Source organism: Dendronephthya gigantea, unplaced genomic scaffold (assembly GCF_004324835.1).
Source record: "Dendronephthya gigantea isolate DGI-Jeju-01 unplaced genomic scaffold, DenGig_1.0 000000F, whole genome shotgun sequence".
Classification (NCBI taxonomy): domain Eukaryota; kingdom Metazoa; phylum Cnidaria; class Anthozoa; order Malacalcyonacea; family Nephtheidae; genus Dendronephthya; species Dendronephthya gigantea.
The window spans coordinates 4968863-4991395 of record NW_021163010.1 but is presented as its reverse complement, the minus strand read 5'-3'; the positions used below and the strand labels follow the sequence as shown (position 1 = coordinate 4991395).

The window sequence follows — 22533 nt, the reverse complement described above, 5'->3', positions numbered from 1 at the left end:
TTATTATAACGTATATATCATATAACTTTGCGCATGGTATGTCGTTTTGCAAGGCATAACCAACTCACACATATCGCTTCAACTTCAAAAAGTGTTTTTGAAAGTGTAATTTGAAATTTGATGGAGTGAATATCACTAGACACTACAAAGCCATATTAAATAACATTTGTCGAGTCGCCCTTTATCCTTTACGAGTCGTAACAGAATTCTTCGACTCTTACCAATCGTCAATTTTCGACCGTCGAAAAACTCTTGTCGCCTTCTGAACTTAAATACTGAAAATGTCCACTAATGGTAATGTAAGTAGTAATAGTAGTAACTAATAATAATAATAATATAGTGGTAGTAACTGTTAAACTATAATAGTATAATATATAGATCCTGCAGTAAAAATCCCCTATTTCATAAAACACTGTCAAAAAATAAATATCATTATAAGATAATGTATATACGTTCCAATATAACCAGGGAGCAGCGTGGCAGCGTCTTCAAACAACTTAGCAACACATGTGGCATAACAACTGCCTAAAATAGACAAAACACTTCTCGACGTTTCGACCTGAGAGCCTTCGGCACGAGAGCTATGAAACGTCGAGAAGTGTTTTGTCTATTTTAGGCAGTTATATACCACATTTGATGTGTGCTAAGATTATAACAAATTTGCTTGCTAAGATATTAACATATTTTATTCTGTAAGCCATGTGGCTTTGTTGAATGTAATTTCATTAATAACATCTATTGAGCATTGGGTTTAAAATTTTAAAAAATGATGTGTTATTTACTTATCACGTCATTTTCTTGTTGAGCTATGTTTTTTATTATTCCCATGACATGTCTGATCATTTAAACAGGTTAAAGAAAGCTGTTCGTTCCTCTCAAATGATTTTGGCTTTAAAAATCGATTATATGAGGTTTTGGTCGTCGTTTTTCTCGTTGCACGACTGTCTCCACAAACAACACTGTCACTGGACCTTTCACAATTATGCTTCTTTAAGCTTGCGCGAAGGTGGTGCAGGGCGTTAGTAAATTCTCGTTGACGAAATGCATATATAAAAGGATTGCAAGCCGATGATGCATATTGAAAGAACTTGACGAAATATGACAAATATGTTTGTTGTCCGACAGTCAAGTTTAATGAAAGATGTTCAGGATAGACGAAATTGGCGAGCACTATGAAGAATGGTGTCCAAGTTGTTATGAAAACCACGACGACGATGCAAAGAGTTTTGGCCAATTTTATATCCTATAAAATGAAAAATGAATGAAGCACATGTCTTTATAAAGTGGAATTCAAATATAAAAATTATCGTCCCCACTTCCGTGTACGAAGTTGACTACCGTACTCCCGGTACTCAGTGTTAAAGGGTTAATTCTTCTCTCGATTAATTTGCACAAACCTTGATTATAAACTGCATAACATCTTCATATGATACAATGACCGTAAAATTAAGGTGAGGAATGAATATTCGGATTTCGATATTAGCCTAATTCAGTATGAAAATCACCAAGGAATATATACAGGGTGTCCCAAAAAAAAGCAACCACTAAAATATGCAGAACATTAATACAGCTCTAAACCGCAATAGATAAGCACCTCTGGGAATTGAAAATGGCTCTTAATCCTTCATTTACAATGCTAAAAGTCATTTTAGCTGAACTATGGTGCAAACCCGAACAATATTAATATTCTTGCATATTTAAGTGGTTGCGTTTTTTTTGAGACACCCTATATATTATCTCCCGTATCATTTTTAGGTGAAAACTGAAAATTATATTAAGGATGCAGCGAAAGCCATTTACAGTTGTTAATTAAAAAAAATATTAAATAGTAGTTAAAATAATAACTAAAGTTAGATATGTCACTCCCCAGGTATATTTTTTCCCTCTTACATTGCTAGTTTGTTGCACTCGATGTTTCTCCATTTTTTTCCGTGATATTTTTGCGGATATCATCAATATTGTGTACGACGTCACGATAATAATCAGTGGAACAAGAAAACAGACAATCAATACTAGGGCTGGCCAACTTGGAACTTTTAAAACGTAAATAACAACTGGGGTTATTGCTGCCAACCATAGAAAAATGAGAATCTTTATGACCGTTCCTACCAAAAAAATTGAAAATCATGTCATAAAATTGATAGAAATTATGGAATAGAAATTACAGAAGATAAAAACGAAATAGAAATTAGAAAATAACTGTCAACCCCCATAAAAATGCATCAATTAAATCATGTATAATTTGCGTGGAATGCATGCTTACTATCACTAATATCTGCCGTTTTGCCCATTTTGCTAATTTGACAGATAAAATCGTTGATTAGGCTACTTTAACGTAATATAACGTGTGCAAGATATATATAAGCTGCAAAACACTATCATTTGCAAGGATGCCAAGCGTCGTTATCCGGAGCAAATACATATAGAAATGATAAAAAATAATCCTGGGGAGATCAATGCATCTGGTGATTCAAGTCGATGATTACATATGTCTAGTTGGAAAACTGCATTCATTGCCCCATTCCTTGCCCCATTCGATAGTAGAAATAGCTAGATAGCAAACCAGCATGCATGTATATTCGTCTACCAAATATATTATAGCATTCCTTGCAAGCCTGAAAAGTAAATTGGATATAATTGCAAGCATGCATGCATGAAATTGCATGCGTGAAAAGAGCTCTTTTATAGCTCCTTTGCTATACTTCAAACAAGTCATTAAAAATATATCAAGAGAAACGTAATCACAAGTCTAAGAAAAAATTATATGAAAATATTGTTTCAATCGGTCGTGTATTTGGCATGCATTTGATGTAGCTAATTCTATAAGTAGCTTATTAGCTATAGCCATGCAACAAAGATGACCCAATATTGTCGTAAGTAGCTAAGTGTACACCCCGTTTTGCTCTAGGCGAATTTATTCGCGCGATGCGAAGCAATATCTGAAATCCGATAATAGTAGAATTTTTTCGCAAATGTGCCGCGAAAGGTCTTAAGCCCCACACAGCGCGAATTTTCTGTTTTTAGGAGCACATAAATTAATTTCTGGAAGCAAAAATTAGAAACTATGGACGCCAGAGCAGTCAAAATGTATTATCGTTAAGTAGTCTACAACAATATATATGATAGTTCAAAATTGATTTGCTTTTGGAAAATGAAAAACTTTGAAAAATCGCGCCGTGTTGCCAAATCGCGTCCGGTCTGTGTGGGCCAGCTTTAGTCTTACGCTCACGAACTGCATGGGCATGCCGCATGCCGCACTACGTGCTCGTTAACTTTTCAATCACACTGAACTTTTGTGATGATGTGATCCAGCCATCCAGTGTGACTGTGCATCCCATCCGCTCTGCATCAAATGTTATTATTACAACAAATCTCCCCGCCCGTAATTGAGTGCTAAACATTTTGACATTTGTGTGAAAAGAAAACAATTGCGCCATTACAAGCGAAAGCTGTTTGGTTTAATTGTCATATTGTGTAAAACAATATTACATGTGGGTGATAAAAAAATCCAACCCAACATCTGTGCGACATTGTTTACTAAGGAGTGCACTATTGAGATCGAACAAACTTTTCCGTGGGAGTTCCTTAATCGCAGCAGTTTCCACTTTCGCGAATTTTGTTGAAGCCTGTTTTCCACTAGGCGAATATATTCGCGCGAACAGATAAAAAGTAGGAATCGATTCTACTTTTTCGCGGCGAATTTTTTCGCAAACCAATCACATCACCGGATTTCAGATATCGCTTCGCGTCGCGCGAATAAAATATAACATTACATGTTTACGCTTTAGTTTAGAACTCTTACAATTCAAACGTTATAATTTGAGATACGTGCGATACGTGTAATACCATGGAACTATCACTTCGCTGGATCGTTAATTTGAAGTTACCGAACGGTTTTCACCCAGCTTATGACGTAACGCATATCAGAGCAAGAATATGCATATCCAAAATGGCGGATGGAAAATAAAAAATGTAATAAAGTTAACAAAAATCCGTAAACGAATTTTGTACATAATCATGACGTTCTTGTAAAATAGACAAAGATAATTTTTATTGCCATATCCCTTTAAATCACGTCAATTTGTATATATTTTGGTACATATTTTTTTCGATTCTGTTCTAATTTTACAAGTCTAAGAAATATGTATTTCTTTGGCCTACCTTTTTGTAGAAATCTTCGTCTTAGCGGACACGTGATTGCGTAACAACGCTCCATACTAATCAAAGCAAGATGCAATATCGACGAAGCTCCAAAATACATGTCTAACGAATCGAGCGCCAAATTATAATCACGCGAATGGTTTTCATTGTATATGGCGTACATATACATAGGGATATTGAGTAAGCCAACGAACAGATCGGCAACAGCCAGCGAAACTATACAAATGTTCGGTATGGTTCTAAGACGAACATGTCGACATACAGCTTCAATGACAAAAAGATTACCAAGCACGATGACGACCAGTATAATTGACAACAGAACTTCAACGAGAATAACAAAGGCGGAATCTGTCATCTTTTCAAACGTTGTATTATATCTGTTCTATGTTATATTTGTTATACTTCAAATTAACCAATTTACTCCTCCCATCGACACGTATACAGAAAATTCCAATATCAGCTTATTTATACTTCATCCGTATTTCCTGAAGTGACTATGAGATAAAAAAAAATGTATAATCACGATGTTATCGCAAGAACCCATTCGGTCTATTATCCCCAAATATAATGTTAACAAAACAAAGGCAGTGATAGTGTTGCACACGTCAATCCAGTTATATAACCGCTCGTTGTAAACCCACAGACCGAAATATTATTCACATACACTTGAATGCAGCGTGCATGGCTATACTCACTTTCACAGTTTCACTAAACGCGTTGTTCGTTGCGTTGCACGTTGTGCCAATCGTGAAACACGCGATATCGGGTATAAATGAACTAGCGCAAGAAGTGCTTATTAACAGAATTCCAATTTCAGTGGGGTGTCTCAATTAAAATGTCTGTGCAGGATAATCTTATTAAAAGAGCTATTTCCCACTCGTATATTGAAAATAGGTAAAGTAAACTTGCAGGTTGCAATTTGTGTTCTTTGTAACTACGTAAAACTTTTGAAACACACAAAATTCACGAATAATTACTGGTGATATATATGTAGTATGAACCGCCATTTTCCTTGCATCAGTGAAGATGTTTCATACAGGCAGGGTTTGTATAAAAACAGGAGAAAACGCAAACAAAAGGAGACTTGGCGATGTTGGAAACGGGTAAGCGGTTTCATTTGCAGAGAAATGAATGTTTCGCTAGCGAAATAGTTGACTATTTTCTTTATAAAAGTAAAAAAATGCAAACATTTCGCAAGGTAACTATTTGAATCATTGAAAACAGAAATGCACAGAGGCAGAAATCCAAAAGTTATACGAAAACAAAAAGATATTAACATTGTAGATGTTAATATGTAATTGAATACTTCAGTTTCTACGTTGAAGAACGAGGATGCATGATCCGGCCTAGCTGCTGCGAAGTGAATTACAGAATTAAGCGTAAGTCAAAACCTGGGAACCCGTAGTTGCATTTGCTCATGCTATCATGTAATGTTACAAACCTTGGAAATGTAAACATTTTTAGAAAAGTAAATATCCCGTCAACAACGTTTGAAATTGATTCAGATTAAGTGATTAACCATGCAAATCAACGAATCATTAGGTTGTTCAATTCGAATACGCACTGTAGCTATAATATTTTGTGCACTATAAGTTTATTTGAAACATTGACGACGGATTTATTGCCGGCTGCAGCCGTACAATTCATGTGATACCGCCTATGCGTAATTAGGTTATTATTACCAAAGCGAAAACTGATCTGCTCAGTAGAAGTCACGATATATATACTCAAAACTGAAAGCATGTTAAAAAGTCAAGGACAAAACAAAATATGTTAATGTTAATACAGAATACGTATTGCATATCAAATAGGTTTAAGAAGAGACCATGCATATATAGGATATATATCGCTTGGCACAGCAGACGAACGACTGAACGACACTCGATGCATATATATATATATAAACCGCTTATATGTTGAGAGAATACTATATGGTTGCGCAGAAATATGGGATTTATTTCGAGTGTTGAAGAGAATATTACTCACGAGTGAGCGCAGTGAACGAGTGACTGCAATATTCTCTTCAACACGAGAAATAATTCCATATTCAGTTCCAAGCAACCATGTAATATTCTGTTTATATTATATGAACAAATTATAAGCAAACGACAATTTTTAGTAACTCAAAAACAAATATGTATTGAAGGGCACATATTTAAAATAACATTATAACATAATGTTCAGTAAAATGCGCTTATAGTTATAATCTCTTGAACGTGTATGTAAATATGGAATGAAATAAAAACGAACGGAAACTGTGAGCTATAGAGAGATTTTTTGATTGGTCAAACATATTTCTTACGCGGTTTTTGATTGGCTTGCAAAAATGATATTTCTACACGTAAAAGTGTTTAAATACGATTTTTAATTCTCGGTGGTTTAAAACTCTGTATAATACTCATGCTCATATTATAAATATATATACAGATCGAGCATATCAAAATCTCAATAAACAATTATTAACTGTAAAACAAAATGATAAACAATTCTCTAAACCTACCTCATTCTTAGACCTTCGCGCGATTTTTCCCACTTTTATATATAATTTAGTAATTGTAACCCCTAGCGGCTAGCTCAAAATATCCCAAACTCGTGTTTGGCTCTTTCAATCGTAATTAAGACCGCGGAAAAATGCCGAGTAACGAGCTGCGGAAATGCAACATCCATGGGGCGACATGTGAGGAAATAGTACAAAGATTACTCGCGCAAGATGACAGACATAAATATAATTTATATGCCGGTATTCAACTATTTATGTGTGTTTTTTATATAAAGTCGGCAAAAATTATTGCTGATAATTCTATATACACTGCCAGATGTTTTAAATGGAGTAATTCAAAGATATTGACTAGCTGGAACTTTTAATTATACTTGCAATCGCGCGCTATATCTTCAAAAACACGTTATCTCAATTTTCCAGGGTGTTTGTCAAACCATTCAGAGTGAGACCGGCAAAGAATCTTGCGATAACTAGAAACTATAATAATCAATGATATAACTTAATCCATTGTTTGATCTTGAGGGAGCTTTAGATTTGACTATAGGAAGCGCAGTTTAGCAGCGACTACGAGTACGTACGACTATACACAGTTGTGACGACTACCAGTACGAATTCGTCATTCTCTCGCGTTGTTTGCTTACTCGTAGTCACTGCTAAACTTAAAGCTCGCTCCCGCTACGGCTACGAGTTTGTTATCGTGGCGCGAGACGCGAGTTGTAATCGTCATACACATGCACGCAACCTCGTTCCGGCGAAGCCTTTAGGAACACATGCGGTAATAAACCCGCGTTTATATACTATCAATAATTTCGAAAATCCTTAGTGTACGTTTATCATTTCGAAAAATACACATAATTCACGGTCTAGTCATGAAAAACAGTTATTTCACGCGTAGTGACGTCTACGCGGTCACGTAGTGACGACAAGGTCCACAAATTTTTCTCGTCAGCTATACGAGTCTATTGTGTCAGTTCGTGGAAATATATATCACGAATGTCAAGTCAATCTGACGAGATTAGTAGTATAGCCGTAACGGGAGCTGCATCAAATCTAAAACTTCCTAGCAACCACGGCCAAAGATTGTTTAGATGGGACAGGTCTATAGGTTATGCGTCGCATTTTGGTCGCGTCGAATGTTGTTTAATAAACAACAGATAATTATATGATAAACCTCATTATCATCTCAATAGGTATCATTTGAAATGCATTCGACACAACCAAAATTATTGTGACGTTTAACCAAGGCCACAGTTAGCCGAGATTCAACGCGGATTGTGAGTGATTTTGAGATAATAAGGCGATATAACACCAAACAAGCACGTACGTGCTATTGTCAAAATGACTACATCACTCCCAGAATCATGCATATGTTATCAGTATATACATATATTCAAAATCATGGACGTAAATATATTTGTCATGCAGGCCGGCTGACGCTGCCAAGTAAATATTCAATACAGGCTTATATTATGCAAAGCAAAAACTCTTATTATTCGGAACGTTCCTCGAACTTGCTTGATTAAAAAGAAGAAATACGGTTGCTTGCTCAGACGTTGCCAAGATTAAACATGCCATAATATGTAGTTGCACGAATTCACGTTTGAATTCGTTTGCGGGTTGATGAAACCAAGGTGAGATCGCGAAAAATTTGCATGCTCAGTCCGAAGCAGATTAAATTATATAGTTTGTTGTGAGCTCTTTGCATAATCAAATAAAAACAACTGGTTAAAATATTTTATTCATTGTTCTTGAGAATGTTTATAGTTGTGTAGTTGAGACTCCGAATCAGAAACATTTGGTTTGGCAAAAAGTACAAGTTGATGCCTACAATCTAGACGTAAATAATCCTTTCTCTATTTACTGTTAGAAGTAAATTTACTCTTTGTGAAAATAAATTTGGTTTTTGTTTGTTTATGAAACAGCGTGGACATGGGTTGATTTTGGTCAAGCTTATTGGCATCATGGTTTGATTTTTTTTTGGGGGGGGGGAAAGGACGCGTTCATTCCATTTGAATGCCAAAACAACCTGTTCGATTCATGTGTATAACATGTCCACATGCAAATGGAGATGGAATTGTTAAATTTCAGGCTTTCAATTCAGACAATTTAGATCACATCATGCCGTGGTCAGTATAGTGTAATGGGCAATCTTCCATTGCAGCGTTTGTCTCGTCTGGTTAGATTCCCCCGTTCAAGGGAACGTGGTGACGATTCCTCCCCTGATAGCAGGTTTGTAATGTTTGATTTCGAATATCTAGTTGTCGTCTTTCATCCGTCGCCTTTATTAATTCAATTAATGTTAATCCATGCATGAGTATATACCATCCAGTCATAAATACCTATTTACCAATGGTGCTGCCAAGACAGCCAAGCCTTAGACAAAATAAAAAGTCTGCAAATAGAATTATCACAATTTTAGTTAATATAATCGATCAATTATATCGAGTTTTGTTATAGTTTGCAGGCATATATATAGGCATGATTGGACGTCCAGAGCGTATCTGCATATTAAAGAAAGTGGTTGCTTTTATCGGTATTTTGGTTTGGACTTTTGACATATGTTAGTTGGAATAATGTAGGACGCTTAAGATTTGGACGACAATGCGACAACGACAGCTAAAATAAACCGCAAATAAATGACATTGACACACAAGAAAACTTCTCATTTTCAGCTGCATGAATGTAAATCGAGTCTGACGTCATGGATTTTAAGGTCTATATAGACCCCGTTTACACTAGAACGAAAGTTTCCGGATTAATCACGAAAGCGGAATGTTTTAGTACCGGATTCATGTTGCTGTTTACACACGCAGCAACGAATCTGATAGAAAATGTACTAGGTTTTAAGCCGTATCCGGAAACTTTTATTCCGTAAAAGTTTCAATTTTAGTACAATTCTCCAAGAACAAGAAAGTAATGTGAGTGTAAACGGACAAATCCGCATACAGAGACAACTGAAGTGTAGTGTAAACACCTGACGAATCCGATACATGTGTGTAACAATGAATCCGGAAAATTTTACAAATCCGGAAACTTTCGTTCTAGTGTAAACGGGGTCATAGAAGAGGCCGGCGCGTTGATGTCAAAAAAATTACCTGTTCATGAGGATTAATTTGATAACCACACACGTACTATGGCATGCATGAAAAGGTCACTCTATTTATCCAGGTAATATATCTCGTCTAATGAAATTAAAATATAAATTACGCAGCACAACCGTTGTCTCGTTATATAGATGCATAATCAACGACGAGTTTTGGCAATATGGAAATTTTATGGATGAAGCGACGATCCAGTTCCTACCTGACCAAATATTACTTCAAATATTATTGTATCTGAAATTAAGAGAACTGATTATTGCGTCCGCTGTTTGCAAAAGATGGCATAGATTGTGCTATGATTCACGTTTATGGGTAAATCTTGATCTTTCACAGGATATGCATACTAAAAAAGTGAACAATAAATCAGTGAAATATATCTTGAGAAGAACAACAAGCATCCGCGAGATCAACTTGTCTGGGAGAAAGTGTCGTAACGTTGGAAACCGTAGTTTGACGTATATTTCACGTTATTGTCCACAGTTGAAAAATCTCAATGTTGCAAGTAGAAAAACAATTCTCGATAAGGGAATGAAAGAAATCGTTCAAGCGTGTCCCAAATTGGAACATATAAATATGGAAGGATGTACTAGGATTTCAAATGCCTCTCTTATTTACATTGGAAAGAATTGTCCTAATCTTAAGAGCATAAATCTAGGACGATGCAAACTAGTGCAAGACTTTGGTTTGGAAGCCTTGTTAGTGAAGAATTGTAAGAGCATAACTACGATAAGTCTTGAGAGTTGTCACCAGGTCACAGATCAAGGCTTGAGAATTATTGCCGAGAATTGTGTACTTTTGAAATGCATCAATCTCAAAAAAATGCGACGTATAACGAACTCTGGCGTACGCGAATTCTTAGAAAAAGTTCCTATATTAGAGTTGTCAGTCGGTTTAATGAGAACAGGCGGAGTAACCGATGCCATATTTTACATTATTTCCAGACAATGTCCTCAGTTGGAGATGTTTGAATTCGAACATTTTGCAAGATATGAAGTGGATGGATGTGTTTTAAGACTGGCCGAAGGATGCAGAAGTCTCACTCGGCTATATTTATATCGATGTTACCCTCTTTCGGACATGACCTTGATGAGAATCACTCAGATATGCCCCAAATTATCTGATATTCATTTATTTCCAGAGTCTTTTTTCCCTGCTTAAACAAAGGCCGTGTTAATCAAGTCCTTTTTCTAAACTGTCTAATGGAGTATACAATGACGGTAAAGAACAATGTTTGATTTCGACATCTTAGGGGAAGAAGCTATTAAACTGGTTTGAATTTAAAGTTGAATTACTCTCGCTCCTTCCTTACCCCAAAGCTCTGGTTAGCTGCATTCAGTTTTAAACTTTGTTAGTGAATTGCAATACAATCTCAGTTGAAAAAGATCGGCGTCCACTTCTCTCCTTGCCCCTCCCCCCTCCCCCGTCCCCTCGTAAGCTGGCAAGATGGACAGCTGGTCTCTTTAGTTCCGGATAATTCGGAAGAAGAAAAGTAAAAAAAACCAGACTTAATTATCATTAATTCGATAAGGAGATTCGAGATTCAATGAAGCAATGAAAAAACTTCGCAGCAGGCTTTCATGGTACTGCTCAGTCTACTCTTTACGGATTGGACAATATACTGAATATAGATAATATATTAATATAATTTTCATACAAATAGATACTATTACAGTACTACTAACGTACGCTAAGCAGGTCATCTCGCTTTCGTATTTTAGCCCATCATCAGCGCTCAGAAGGGTTGTCGAGATAGATATCTATTCGGCAGTATTCAGTAATCGGTTTTTATTCTTTTGATGGAAGTGGTCAAGAGTTTTTAAGTTGTTTTAGGCTTTTAGCCGCCGTTTCAGCCGGAGAAACGGATTTTTATTTGACAACTAGTGCCAGTACTTTCTCGCCATTCACCTGGAACATACAATATAAATATAATAAAAATTACAAATCAGAAAGGCTGATTTTATTATGAAAAAAATACAAATAACAGAATGACAATATAGTGGTTCTTACATGACGTTTTTTTGCAAAAACCGCGGGAAAACTAATTACGAAGTTCAAGATGGCAGGCAAGTAAAGTATAATAATGATAATTTTCGTACATTTATAATAATACTCTAGCTAATAATATACCATCGATTATAATGCTCATTGATGCTCGCTTTTTTTGAACAGTTACTTTGGCCAACAGTAAGTTCGAAGAATACAAGTGCGATGCTAACTCATCACTTCATATTAAGTTAGGTATGAATATAGCATGTACCAATTAACTTGTAGAAGCTATATATATAATATATTATGCCATAACCAGGCAAGATTGTTGCTCATTCAATGAACTCTTGCGATACAGGAGATTTTGACTCTGATTTTAATTCTTTGATGTTTATTTGCCATTAATATATAGACCTTATTGTATAGTATGCTCTCAGGATATATATATATATATATATATATATATATATTACTTATATCTACACTTGGGATAGTATTTTTTTAAATTTCTTTAACTGAGGGCTATGGAAATGGCATCTTCACAAAAGAGAGTTGTTTACCTTAACAATATTTTTATACTGAGAAAACTACACCAACATTACCTGAGTTTCGGTCCCTATCAATTAACTCAATTAACTTCGATTAATTAACTTGATTGATGCTGACCAAATAACCATTAGTTATTGTTCCAGTGTTTATAGAGTTCACTGGCTGCTATTGTTTTATAAAAGAAATAATATATCTGAGCAAATTTTTTGTGATGTGCTATTCAAAAGATCAAGAAAGATTCTACTTCACACAAAAAAGTTTACATAGAGTAGTAGAAAATTAATGAGTTTACAAAAAACACTGGTGGAATTTTTTTGTGATAGAGTGAAAGTTCTCAACACAACTAATGTTTTTGTTGATCGCGCTGAGGGTGGGGCATCATCATAAAAAAGTATAAAAAAGACTTTTCAATAAACCTTAACGTTTTATTTAGTTGAAAATGAAAAAGATGTGTTGGACTTGGAAAAAATTTTTTATCCTGATATGTCTCATCAGGTCTTTGGAGAGAGGTATGGGTGAATCATTGAATATTTGAAAATAATTTTTCATTCTGTCTAAAGGATGAGCTTGAACATTTTTCTTCCTGTAGTGAAGTTATTTTTGGATATAAAAATTTGAATGTTCAGGTAATTAATTTTCATCAATATACAAGAGTTAAATACCATAATTGGCGTCAATTGAACGTTAATTATGGAGGATCATATTCATATATTCTGCTATTGCCTGGCTATAATTTCTTTTGAAAACAATTTTACTTTCAATAGAATTGAGCCTGGCATAACAGAATATATGAATATGGTTCCCCTTAATTAATGTTTGATGAATGCCCATGGATGCCATTGCCCTGCATTTGACTAAAATTTGTCATAACTCGTTTACAGTGTTTGTTACTAATTTTAGTTATACTACCATGCTGGCAGTTTACTCACATACCTTGGTGTAAAGTATGATGAAATGATAGACAAATCGTGCTGTGAAGATGTTGAGGTAAATCAATTGGTCACGTACGTTTGTCACAGTTTTTCAAACTTCTGATTGGCAAGTGGCAAGATAGCTAAATGTATGCAGGATCACGTACTGTACGGTTTAAAACAATGACTTTAACACATATTAAATTTGCTCCCCATCTAGCCGGATGATGTTGTTTCAAAGGTTGCTGAATTTTTAGCTCCAGGTAAATTACATACCCAGACAACAGTGAAAACGTACGGTATTCCAGATAATACCATACATTGTATACTCGTTCGTATATACTTTTTCCATCTTAATCTTATAATAATAACGCTTTACAATAACGGTCCGACCAAATTCTATGGAACTCAGAACGCTTGGGCTTAAAACATAACTGCGGACGTAAATTTTGTTTGAAATCAAACCCAATGGTCCATTTTTTAAAAGGGTGAAACAAAATTTTCTTAATTTTTTAACAGTAGAGACAAGGTTGACTGATTTTCATACGACTTATCTACTGTATTTCATGGTTTTAATTCGAAGGTTTTTGCACTAATTTGGAGCAGTTTATATCAAAATTACCCCAAGAAAGTAAATTTGTTCCCATGGGAGAAATGATAGAACGTTTTGATAATGAAGGAAGAACGTATCAAATATACAAGGTACTCTTTAAAGTGTATGATACAATAACAATACAATAAAATTTATTTAAACACGATAGAATCTTCAGTTATAGATCCGCGGTAATAATTACCAGCGAGATATCGAAAGATCACGATATTTTCAAATGAAATTGAGAATGCTATAAAGTGAATAATTAAAGTAATTGTTGGCCGGACAGACACAATACTATTCATATGTTCGATCGTCATTATTTTGTAGACTGATGTCACAACACCCAATTTCAGAAATTACCACGAGAGATTGCAAACATTTGTTCTCTGGTATATTGATGCAGCTTCTTTTTTAGGTCAGTTCAAATGAAAACAAATCATAAAATCATACTTTGATGTTTAGTCAAATCGGTAACGAGGGCCTATTATAGAAAAAATTCTAATTTTCGTCAATTTTTTGAAATTTTAAAATTCGGTCGAAAATACCTCGAACTCGGTAGAATTGCATTCTTTCATGAAAACAATACATTTGAACACATAAAACCACACACTTTTGTTGAATTTCAAAATTTTAAAAAATCCTAATTTTTGTTAAATTTTTGGAAATCAGTATGAAAATTCAGTTCAAATGCATCCAGATGATTTCAATGTATGCAATTGTACACGTACAGTCATGACATACAACACGATAAATACATATCACTTGAATAATGAGTATTCAAATGCAGCGACAGCGAGCTAGTGTAGCTATTTTCCCAGTCAGTCGCCAAAAGCCTCTTTGTATTGGAAGTAGGAGATCTGGATGGACCATTATGGCACCTTTTTCTTCAAAGTTCATTTATATATATTTAAATCGTTTTTCCTTTCATATATTCTCTATTCCATTAATAATTTGTAATTTTCCTGGTCCATTGTACCAGTTCAACTGGACATCTGAGCTACAGCCAAATTTCCGTTTACGTCATCTCTTTCAACACCAGCCTACTTAAATGTACAGAACTACACACTCGACAAAAAAGTAAGCTTCTTAACTCAACAGTTTTAATGTTATCTCTTTTACTTCCAGATATGGATGATGATAAATGGGACTTTTTCCTCATGTAATTTCTTCTGACATATAAGTTAATAATCCGTATGTTGCGCTTGATGTAATGAATATAACTTATTGTTCCAACCTGGTTTCCAGGGTATTCGCTCTGTCCACACAGTAAACAATTTTTGTGGTTGTTATAGGTACGAGAAGTGCACAGAGGCTGGAACAACGACGTACAAAATAGTGGGGTATACGACAGTATATCGCTATTATGCCTACCCCGATATGATACGACCAAGGATCAGGTAAATTTAAACTTTAATCTTTTCTTAAGAACCTATTTTTCACACTGTAACTATTCGTAAATAAAGTTTTTTTTCCGACGGAAAATAATACAGAATAGATTCTCCGATTTTTTTAACTATGATGTGAATCAGTACTAATTTAGTAATTTTTCTTTTACTTCTTATCCCAATTAAGGAGAATTAATTGCTTCACCTAATGTTTATAACTTCTTACCAGTATACTGCAAAAATAGTGTTTTTTATCCCAAAATTCCTGTGTAGTGGGAGTGTTAAATCTGTTTTGCCCTGGAGCAAAGGAATAATTTTTCGAAATTTCAAAATTTGCTTCAAAAACCTCGAAGTGCAATGTTCTAAATTAAGCGGTATTACATTCTTTTAGGAAAGCAATATTTGAACATTTTAATATATAAAATGATATTTTTGAGAAACTCAAAATTTTGCGAAAATGGGCAATGAGCTATATGTGGGACCAAAAGAAAAATCGTAGCTAATTTTCATTTTCAATTTGAAGTTTCAAAATTCGTTTCAAAATACCTCGAAATGGTTTGAGATTTTGTGGAATTATATTCGTTCATGAAAACATTATATTTAAACCAACAAAAACATATTTTAGAGAGTTTCAAATTTTGTCAAAACCCGTCTAATAAATTATTTTTATTTGGTTGAATTCACCGATCATGCATTTTCCAAAGAAACATTTTGGCATGGCATGGATCATGGATGGATGTGTAATACATTCACGATACTGTAAAGGATTTTATTGCGTGTAAAATAGTCCAATTTTGTATATACCTGCACTTCTTATATCACATGCGACCTTTTTATAAAATATTATAGTTTATAAAATAGAAAAGTCATTTTCATTTTGTTTTTTTCGATAGCCAGTTTCTCATCCTGCCTCCATTTCGGAAGAAAGGCCTTGGCGGTAAGTCGTTGACTTAAGCTAGTCACTTGGATTGGATTGACTTTAAACTTCGTAATCCTGATCCTAATTATTATTACCTCAAGCAGATTTCGTGTGAAGCGACATTTTGTTTTTTGTTTCAAAGCTTTTTACTGCAACCATCTTGGAACAAATTAACTTAATAGATAATGAGATTATGAATCTTCTTTACCCTTATTATCATCTCATTATCTATCGTTTAAATCACATTAGAGGCGAGCAAGCGCAGCGTATAAACTATATAGGCATTGAGCGCTTTTCCCATTCAGAATTTGATTTATTTGAAATATTCGCGTTCTCGAATCGCGTCCAGTGCATGTGTGTGTGTGCGTGAGCTCTGCTCCAAAAGTGGAAGAATAAATTTCTTCACCCGAAAAAAAAATTGCTCGTGATCGAAAACAGACAAAATCCCATACAAATATACGAAGGATACATATACCTCATTCCTTAGTTTGCTGCATATAGCGACAGCATTTTCCAGCATTTAAGCCCGTTTCCACTAGGCGATCTGATAAAAAGTAGGTAAGCGATTCTACTTTTTCGTGGCGAATTTTTTCGCAAACAAATCACATCACCGGATTTCAGTTATCGCGTTGCGCGAATAAATTCGCGTAGTGGAAAATGGGCTTAATCATGTTTACACCTGCAATGCCTGTTTACACCTGCAGTTTTTATTGCGATTTTAGATGCGGGTTTTTTTTAAAAGATGTTTAAACCAGCTGCATTCATATAAATATAAACATGTATCCATAATTACTTGCTTCCCAAGATTTGCATCAGGTATAAACTGGCATTAAGGAATGCTTTGTTTTTTCTTTATATAGCAAAACAACTTGAATGCGTTGACAACTTTTACATCAGAGACGAAAAGGTTCTCGATATGACAGGTAAAAGGTTTTTCTTGTAATTTTCCAGGCAGAACAACAACAATATAGCTAACACCATGCACGTATTTTTATTAATGCAAAGCTTTCGTAAATTTTATGAGTTTTCATTATGACCTTAGGCTTAGCTGTCGAAAATTCGTAGCACGATTCTCTTCGTTTCAGCAACCTTGAATCCCATGATGGATCTAGGGAAACGGCCAGGACTGACCGACAAAATTTCTTCTTTTCCAGTTGAAGACCCCGTCGACGAATTTAGACGTTTACGTGACTATGTTGATGTCATGAAGTGTCTTTCTTTACCTGCTTTTAAAGCTGAAAATTTACGTAATGGCTACACAAAAGAAATGGTTAATTCTGCTAAAAAACATCGGAAAATTAACCAGGTATAACATCATTATTTTTTTTCATTTTTTAACATGTTGTAGAAAACTTCTCTGACACAGGAAATTGCCCATCTACATGTGTCGTGAAGCAAGTTGCTGAGGTGACTGTTCCTTCTCTTTTTAGCATCAATGTCGACGAGTTTATGAAATTCTTCGACTTCGAGCTACAAATCTTAGCAATGTTGAAGAACATCGGCGATATCGCCTGGAAATTAAAAAAAGACTTAATGCGCCATATCAGGTATGGTTCCGACTTTGGTATACAAGTTGTGGCACTCTGTCATGCATTGCTGTGACCTAATTCGCACCATTATCTAGTAAAACATTAAAAGAAAGTCCAGTAGATAATAAATTGAGTTAGAATTCAGACATTTGAAGTAGGGCATGAATATCGAAAGAGGAATAGTGTAAATGCAGCCCACGTGTACATTCTGTGAATTGTTTTTCACCGCAGGGCCACGTTTTTAGAAATACCCTAACAGTTGTACCATTATATTAAATAAGAGAGTCTATAGTATATAGCCTCACTCAGTTCCACTTTCCACTCTTTCACGCTCTATGCGTATACAATCTCGATATCTTTCTTTATTTTTTACATCTTTAGAAAGAAAAGGCCGATCTCGAAAAGCTTCGTTCTGTTTTGACTCCGGATGAATATTCTACTGCGGTTGCGAACATGTTACAACGGGAACAGTTAAACTTCCTCGAGGAAAGTTACCAAGAAACAATTGCACAGTATAAAAGAATCCTGGAAAGAATTGCTGCTTCGTAAATCAACAACATATTCGATATGTCAAACGTAAGTTACCACTCTAGAATTTCTTGGTAATACATATATTGCACCTATGTTCAGTGGATCTTATCGAGTACAGCTTGTAGAGGCATAGGCCTGGGGCCGGTTGTATCAATTGATTGGGCTTAAGCCCGTTTATAGCTTAAACGGCGGATAAGTCAAAGTTAAATCACACTCTTATAGATCTCTCTTGAATAAGTTCACTTGAATATTATGCACTGAATATGTAGTTGTAAACAGTATCTTTGTATTAAGATTAAAAACATTTAGTTTGCTTGTTGAATAAAACGATAGATTGGCTTCCTATTTTGAACTTATCCATACCGGCCGTTTAAGCTAAACGGGCTTGATACAAAGACGGCCCCTGTCGCCGGTAGAGTGAAATAACAACATGCACTCTCTTAACTAAATTAAAACCCATCAAGCATTATCGAATATATAAAAACATATTATTTTAGGAATGAAATTGTCGACCACGGAATATATTCTCAATGTTTCCCCGCTAAATATATATACTAAAGCTATGTAGCGCATAATATTACATACCATGCACTTTTACATATTACACATGAAAACATGCAGCTTTGTACTTCGTTTATGCAATATTTTCAACTCAACGTTTTTCAGTAAATAAAGGCATAACTACATTACACTTCACTTTTTTATCTGGCCAGTGCGTCCTTATTATTTTCATTTTCAAATTTTCTTAAACTTTTAAAATTTTTTTTCCGTTTTCTCCAACAGAGAGCAATCAGAGCATAATTACATTCCGCTTAACTTCTTTGACGCCAACGTCATTCATTATTTCATTTGCATGGAACTCGCTGCTTTTGGCGTAATGACAGCGTAATTATACACATTCCACTTCACTTTTTATCCATCACGCCAACGTCATTCAATATTTCCATTGAGGGCGTTTAATACTTTCATCTAGAACACACAGTTCTTTGGCAAATGATTGCATAATTACATCCCACCTCACTTTTTTACCAGACAGCCACGTCATTCAATATGTTGAAACTCGCTGTTTCGAGCTAAATGAGGACGTAATTACATTCCATTTCACCTCTTTCTTTGACGCCATGCAACGTCGGTTTTATCTGGGTCGAATAAGAGCATAATTATATTCCCCTTTTTCTACCTATTTTTCCATCTTTATTTTCATGCAGTTTCCCAACATATAAATTTATATTATCTTTTTTACCTGACGATGATACTGCGCCCAATATTTTGTTAGAAATCACATGCAGTTTCCTCTTCTTTTCACCAGACCGCCACGTCTTCCGATATATTTTGGAAATCGTATGATAAACTTATTTTTAGCTTATTTCTGCAGCACATAAACAGTGCTTGTTTATGTGACAAATGGCATTTCATCGTGTTGAACTTTGATTCATAATTATAACGTTATTCAACTAATTACGTGTTGACATCTCGGACACGCGATCACAAGCTTCTCTCTTTGCTGTAAAATAATTCATTAATTACCTCACAGCATGTCATGCCGGTCCAAGAGAGCCTCCTCTTTTGTAAAACAAACTCAAACGGAAACTTTTGAAATGTTTAAGTGCATGCTGGCGTTAATTCATTCTTCACAGTTTGTGAATTTATGCTCATTTCTGTTACTGTCAAAACTCATCATAGCCGCTTTAGCTCTTATCGCCGCAGTGCTAAATATGGTGTTCATTGTGTAAGTAATTGTCACAACAGGCTGCTTATTTGTACGATATATTGCACAGTTGTTAGGGCCATTTAAGGCGAAGCTTACTTTCATTGTAATGCATGTTATACCAGCATGCCTCATAAAAAAATATTACGTCCCTAAAGGGAATTATAAGGCGCCTCTGTAAGGGCGGTTACGCCTTTCCTTGGAACACCAAGTGAACTTGTTTGTAATTTTAGAAGCTTGTCTTCCTGGAATTTAAATTTAAAAAAGCACTCGAATTCTCGGGAATTTTGGGGCGCAAAAAACGTTACAACATGATACATGTAGTATTCGAGTCACCTAGCTTGCATTTCTAATAACGAGGCTCATTTTAGGTTGTGGCTGAATCGTATATGTTTCGATTTCCTCCCTTTCCCATGCAAACCATCATCTGTATTTAATATAGACAGTATTAAACACAAAATAATATCCCAATTTATCCCTAGCCTGCGCACGCACACGTGTACTATATGTAGTTGCTAAATTAATGCTAGTCAAAACATTACATTCTCCTCTTCAACTGTATTTAAATGCTGAGCTGTAAACAGTATGCAGATTGACAATTATGACATACCCCGTCCACTTAACTAAAGGTCACTTTATATGCATTAATACAACGAAGGTCCTTCGACCATTGAACCTAATATTTGAGCGCGCACTGGATGATGGTCGTTGCATGCTTATTTTGATTCGCCAACTGGAAATTTTTGACAAAAAATCGCTTGTTCTAGAAGCAATTTTTTGACTAGGGCATAATGTAGCCCGCATAAGCCTTCGCACTCCGAGTTAAACGTTTAGAGTTATCAAAAGACTGGCTTTAATTGTTGAAATATATTCATGCATACGAAAATCAATTATATATAATAAAAACACTAGCTGGGTTTGAAACATCCGTTAGTATAGATTAAATGTTGTTGGTATGCCTAAAAGCCATATACATGATCGACAGTCTGTTTTTGAAGCACGCGTCCATTATCTTTAATTTCATAGTCTGCACACGTTGCTTAAAAAAAATGAAAGATAAGCAACTTAAGTGTGCTTCAGAAACATAAATCATACTTTAATGCCTAATACAACACTGCAGAATACAATATAAAATGTAGCGACTAATGCGTCAGCTGTATTCACTCAAAGGATTAGTTCAACTATAGTTTTTATGTCTAAGAATGTGTTTATGATTTTGAAAAAAGCAGATTTTGGGAAACACTTACGATGAATAACTTGAAAGCAAATATATGTCATATGCTAGCAAAACTTTGATAACCCCTTGGCAAGTGCAGTGATCAAAGCCTTACAAGGCAGGCCTATACAAGGGGGCATAATTATATTTAAGGAAGGGGGGCTGTTGGAAAAAGCGGTGGTTCATGCATATGCGCATGTTTATATCCTCTTTCTTTCCACATATGACAGACATTTTTTAAAAGCAAGGGGATTAATTCTTTTTAATCCATCAAAATGATCATTTCCATCAAACTGACATTATGTAGTTGCATGCATGGTCTCCGATTGTACATATCTATTGTTTATAACCTAACAAAGCGATGTTTTATAACAAATAAATTATTTGTATTTTAACTTAAGATTGTTTCTGACAACTAAATGAATCATTGCAATCTAATCTTGCAATATCTAAACTAACAAGAGAATTTTTTTATCAAACGAAGGATTGTATTTAGATTTGACAAAAGTATGTGCATGCATGGTTTCGTTCTAATCCGTCGAAGAGATATCGTTTCTAATCTATAACATGGTTTGTTTCAGATGATTATTTCCAAATGAATCCAACAAGGAATTGTTTCTAAGTCAACAAAACGTTTCTAATTAAACATAACGAAAGAAATAGTGATTTTAACCTAAGTAGCAAAAAGGATTTTTTATCGTCCTGAACTGATGCAAAACGTGAGATGATTAATCCAAACAAAAGCGGTTTAATGCAGTTAATGGAAAAATTATAAGCCCAAAAGTCAACTATTCCATCCCACGTGAAGCACAACTTCCTACTGAAAATCGCTTTGATCCTTTCGATTTTTGGCCCACCTGTTCTGAAAATGTAAACCAAACGCGAATTATGGTTTCGCGCCGCTGTTTTTGCCACATGTGCTTTGTACTACCTCCTCCGCAGGCCCTTTTCGGGCAAATATGGCGGGCGGTGATATTTTGTGGGTAGTGCTTTGTAATGCATTTCCACACCTGCAAATTATAGTGTATAGAAGGTGAACCAGAAGCAAGATGACCTCGCGAACCCTGCATGAAAACAGTATTTCTGCATTTCTTTAAGAAATTATTTAAACAGATTCTTCAGAAATTATTTAAACAGATATATATATATATATATATATATATATATATATATATATATATATATATATATATATATATAATATATATACGTATATTTACAAAAACGCGTTTACAAAATTGTTAAGAGTACAATTTCACAATCTATAGTTTTTATCATTGTTTATAATTCAAAATTATCTTTATTGAATAACTGCACTTTATGACTATGTACATGTTAAAAAAGTCCGTTTTGCAGTACACTCAGTACATTTGACATTGTTATAGCTTTTTGCTAGTTTTCTTGGGTGTTACAGTTAAAACCGTGGGCTCAGACCAGCATAT

At 34.9% G+C, this 22533-nt stretch overlaps 3 protein-coding genes across 4 annotated transcripts; 2 read left to right on the top strand and 1 right to left on the bottom strand.

Moving 5' to 3' along the window:
- Nucleotides 1-488: 488 nt before the first annotated feature.
- Nucleotides 489-4888, bottom strand: LOC114520292 (5-hydroxytryptamine receptor 4-like). 2 transcript variants are annotated; one of them, XM_028540568.1, is made up of 4 exons: nucleotides 4857-4888; nucleotides 4162-4655; nucleotides 1891-2105; nucleotides 489-1243 (listed from the first exon to the last, which is right to left on the bottom strand). In XM_028540568.1, exons 2-4 carry the CDS (start codon nucleotides 4514-4516, stop codon nucleotides 791-793), a joined length of 1023 nt encoding a protein of 340 aa, XP_028396369.1. In that variant the 5' UTR covers nucleotides 4517-4655; nucleotides 4857-4888; the 3' UTR covers nucleotides 489-790. The 2 variants fall into 2 exon arrangements, with proteins under 2 accessions (XP_028396369.1, XP_028396438.1); XM_028540637.1 differs by lacking the exon at nucleotides 4857-4888 and having other exon boundaries at nucleotides 4162-4743.
- A 3764-nt stretch (nucleotides 4889-8652) lies between these two features.
- Nucleotides 8653-11673, top strand: LOC114519805 (uncharacterized F-box/LRR-repeat protein C02F5.7-like). Its single transcript, XM_028540015.1, has 2 exons — nucleotides 8653-8890; nucleotides 9897-11673. Exons 1-2 carry the CDS (start codon nucleotides 8802-8804, stop codon nucleotides 10918-10920), a joined length of 1113 nt encoding a protein of 370 aa, XP_028395816.1. The 5' UTR covers nucleotides 8653-8801; the 3' UTR covers nucleotides 10921-11673.
- Nucleotides 11674-11934: 261 nt separating this feature from the next.
- LOC114519905 (histone acetyltransferase type B catalytic subunit-like) lies at nucleotides 11935-18464 on the top strand. Its single transcript, XM_028540117.1, has 14 exons — nucleotides 11935-12000; nucleotides 12731-12806; nucleotides 12887-12923; nucleotides 13198-13284; nucleotides 13429-13471; nucleotides 13792-13910; nucleotides 14131-14218; nucleotides 14929-14962; nucleotides 15096-15200; nucleotides 16082-16125; nucleotides 16968-17030; nucleotides 17262-17413; nucleotides 17538-17654; nucleotides 18018-18464. The coding sequence occupies exons 2-14, from the start codon at nucleotides 12781-12783 to the stop codon at nucleotides 18183-18185; spliced, it is 1083 nt and encodes a 360-aa protein (XP_028395918.1). The 5' UTR covers nucleotides 11935-12000; nucleotides 12731-12780; the 3' UTR covers nucleotides 18186-18464.
- Nucleotides 18465-22533: the final 4069 nt, after the last annotated feature.

Coding starts and splice junctions, on each gene's coding strand:
- LOC114519905 (XM_028540117.1), top strand. CDS start 12,781: ATGTCTCATCAGGTCTTTGGAGAGAG. Junction 13,285..13,428: donor CGTGCTGTGAAGATGTTGAG/GTAAATCAATTG, acceptor CTCCCCATCTAG/CCGGATGATGTTGTTTCAAA. Junction 14,963..15,095: donor AAATGGGACTTTTTCCTCAT/GTAATTTCTTCT, acceptor TGGTTGTTATAG/GTACGAGAAGTGCACAGAGG.
- LOC114520292 (XM_028540568.1), bottom strand. CDS start 4,516: ATGACAGATTCCGCCTTTGTTATTCTCGTTGAAGTTCTGTTGTCAATT. Junction 2,106..4,161: donor ACGAAGATTTCTACAAAAAG/GTAGGCCAAAGA, acceptor TTTTTTTGGTAG/GAACGGTCATAAAGATTCTC. Junction 1,244..1,890: donor GAGTGCAACAAACTAGCAAT/GTAAGAGGGAAA, acceptor TTCATTTTATAG/GATATAAAATTGGCCAAAAC.
- LOC114519805 (XM_028540015.1), top strand. CDS start 8,802: ATGGGCAATCTTCCATTGCAGCGTTTGTCTCGTCTGGTTAGATTCCCC. Junction 8,891..9,896: donor GATTCCTCCCCTGATAGCAG/GTTTGTAATGTT, acceptor CTCGTTATATAG/ATGCATAATCAACGACGAGT.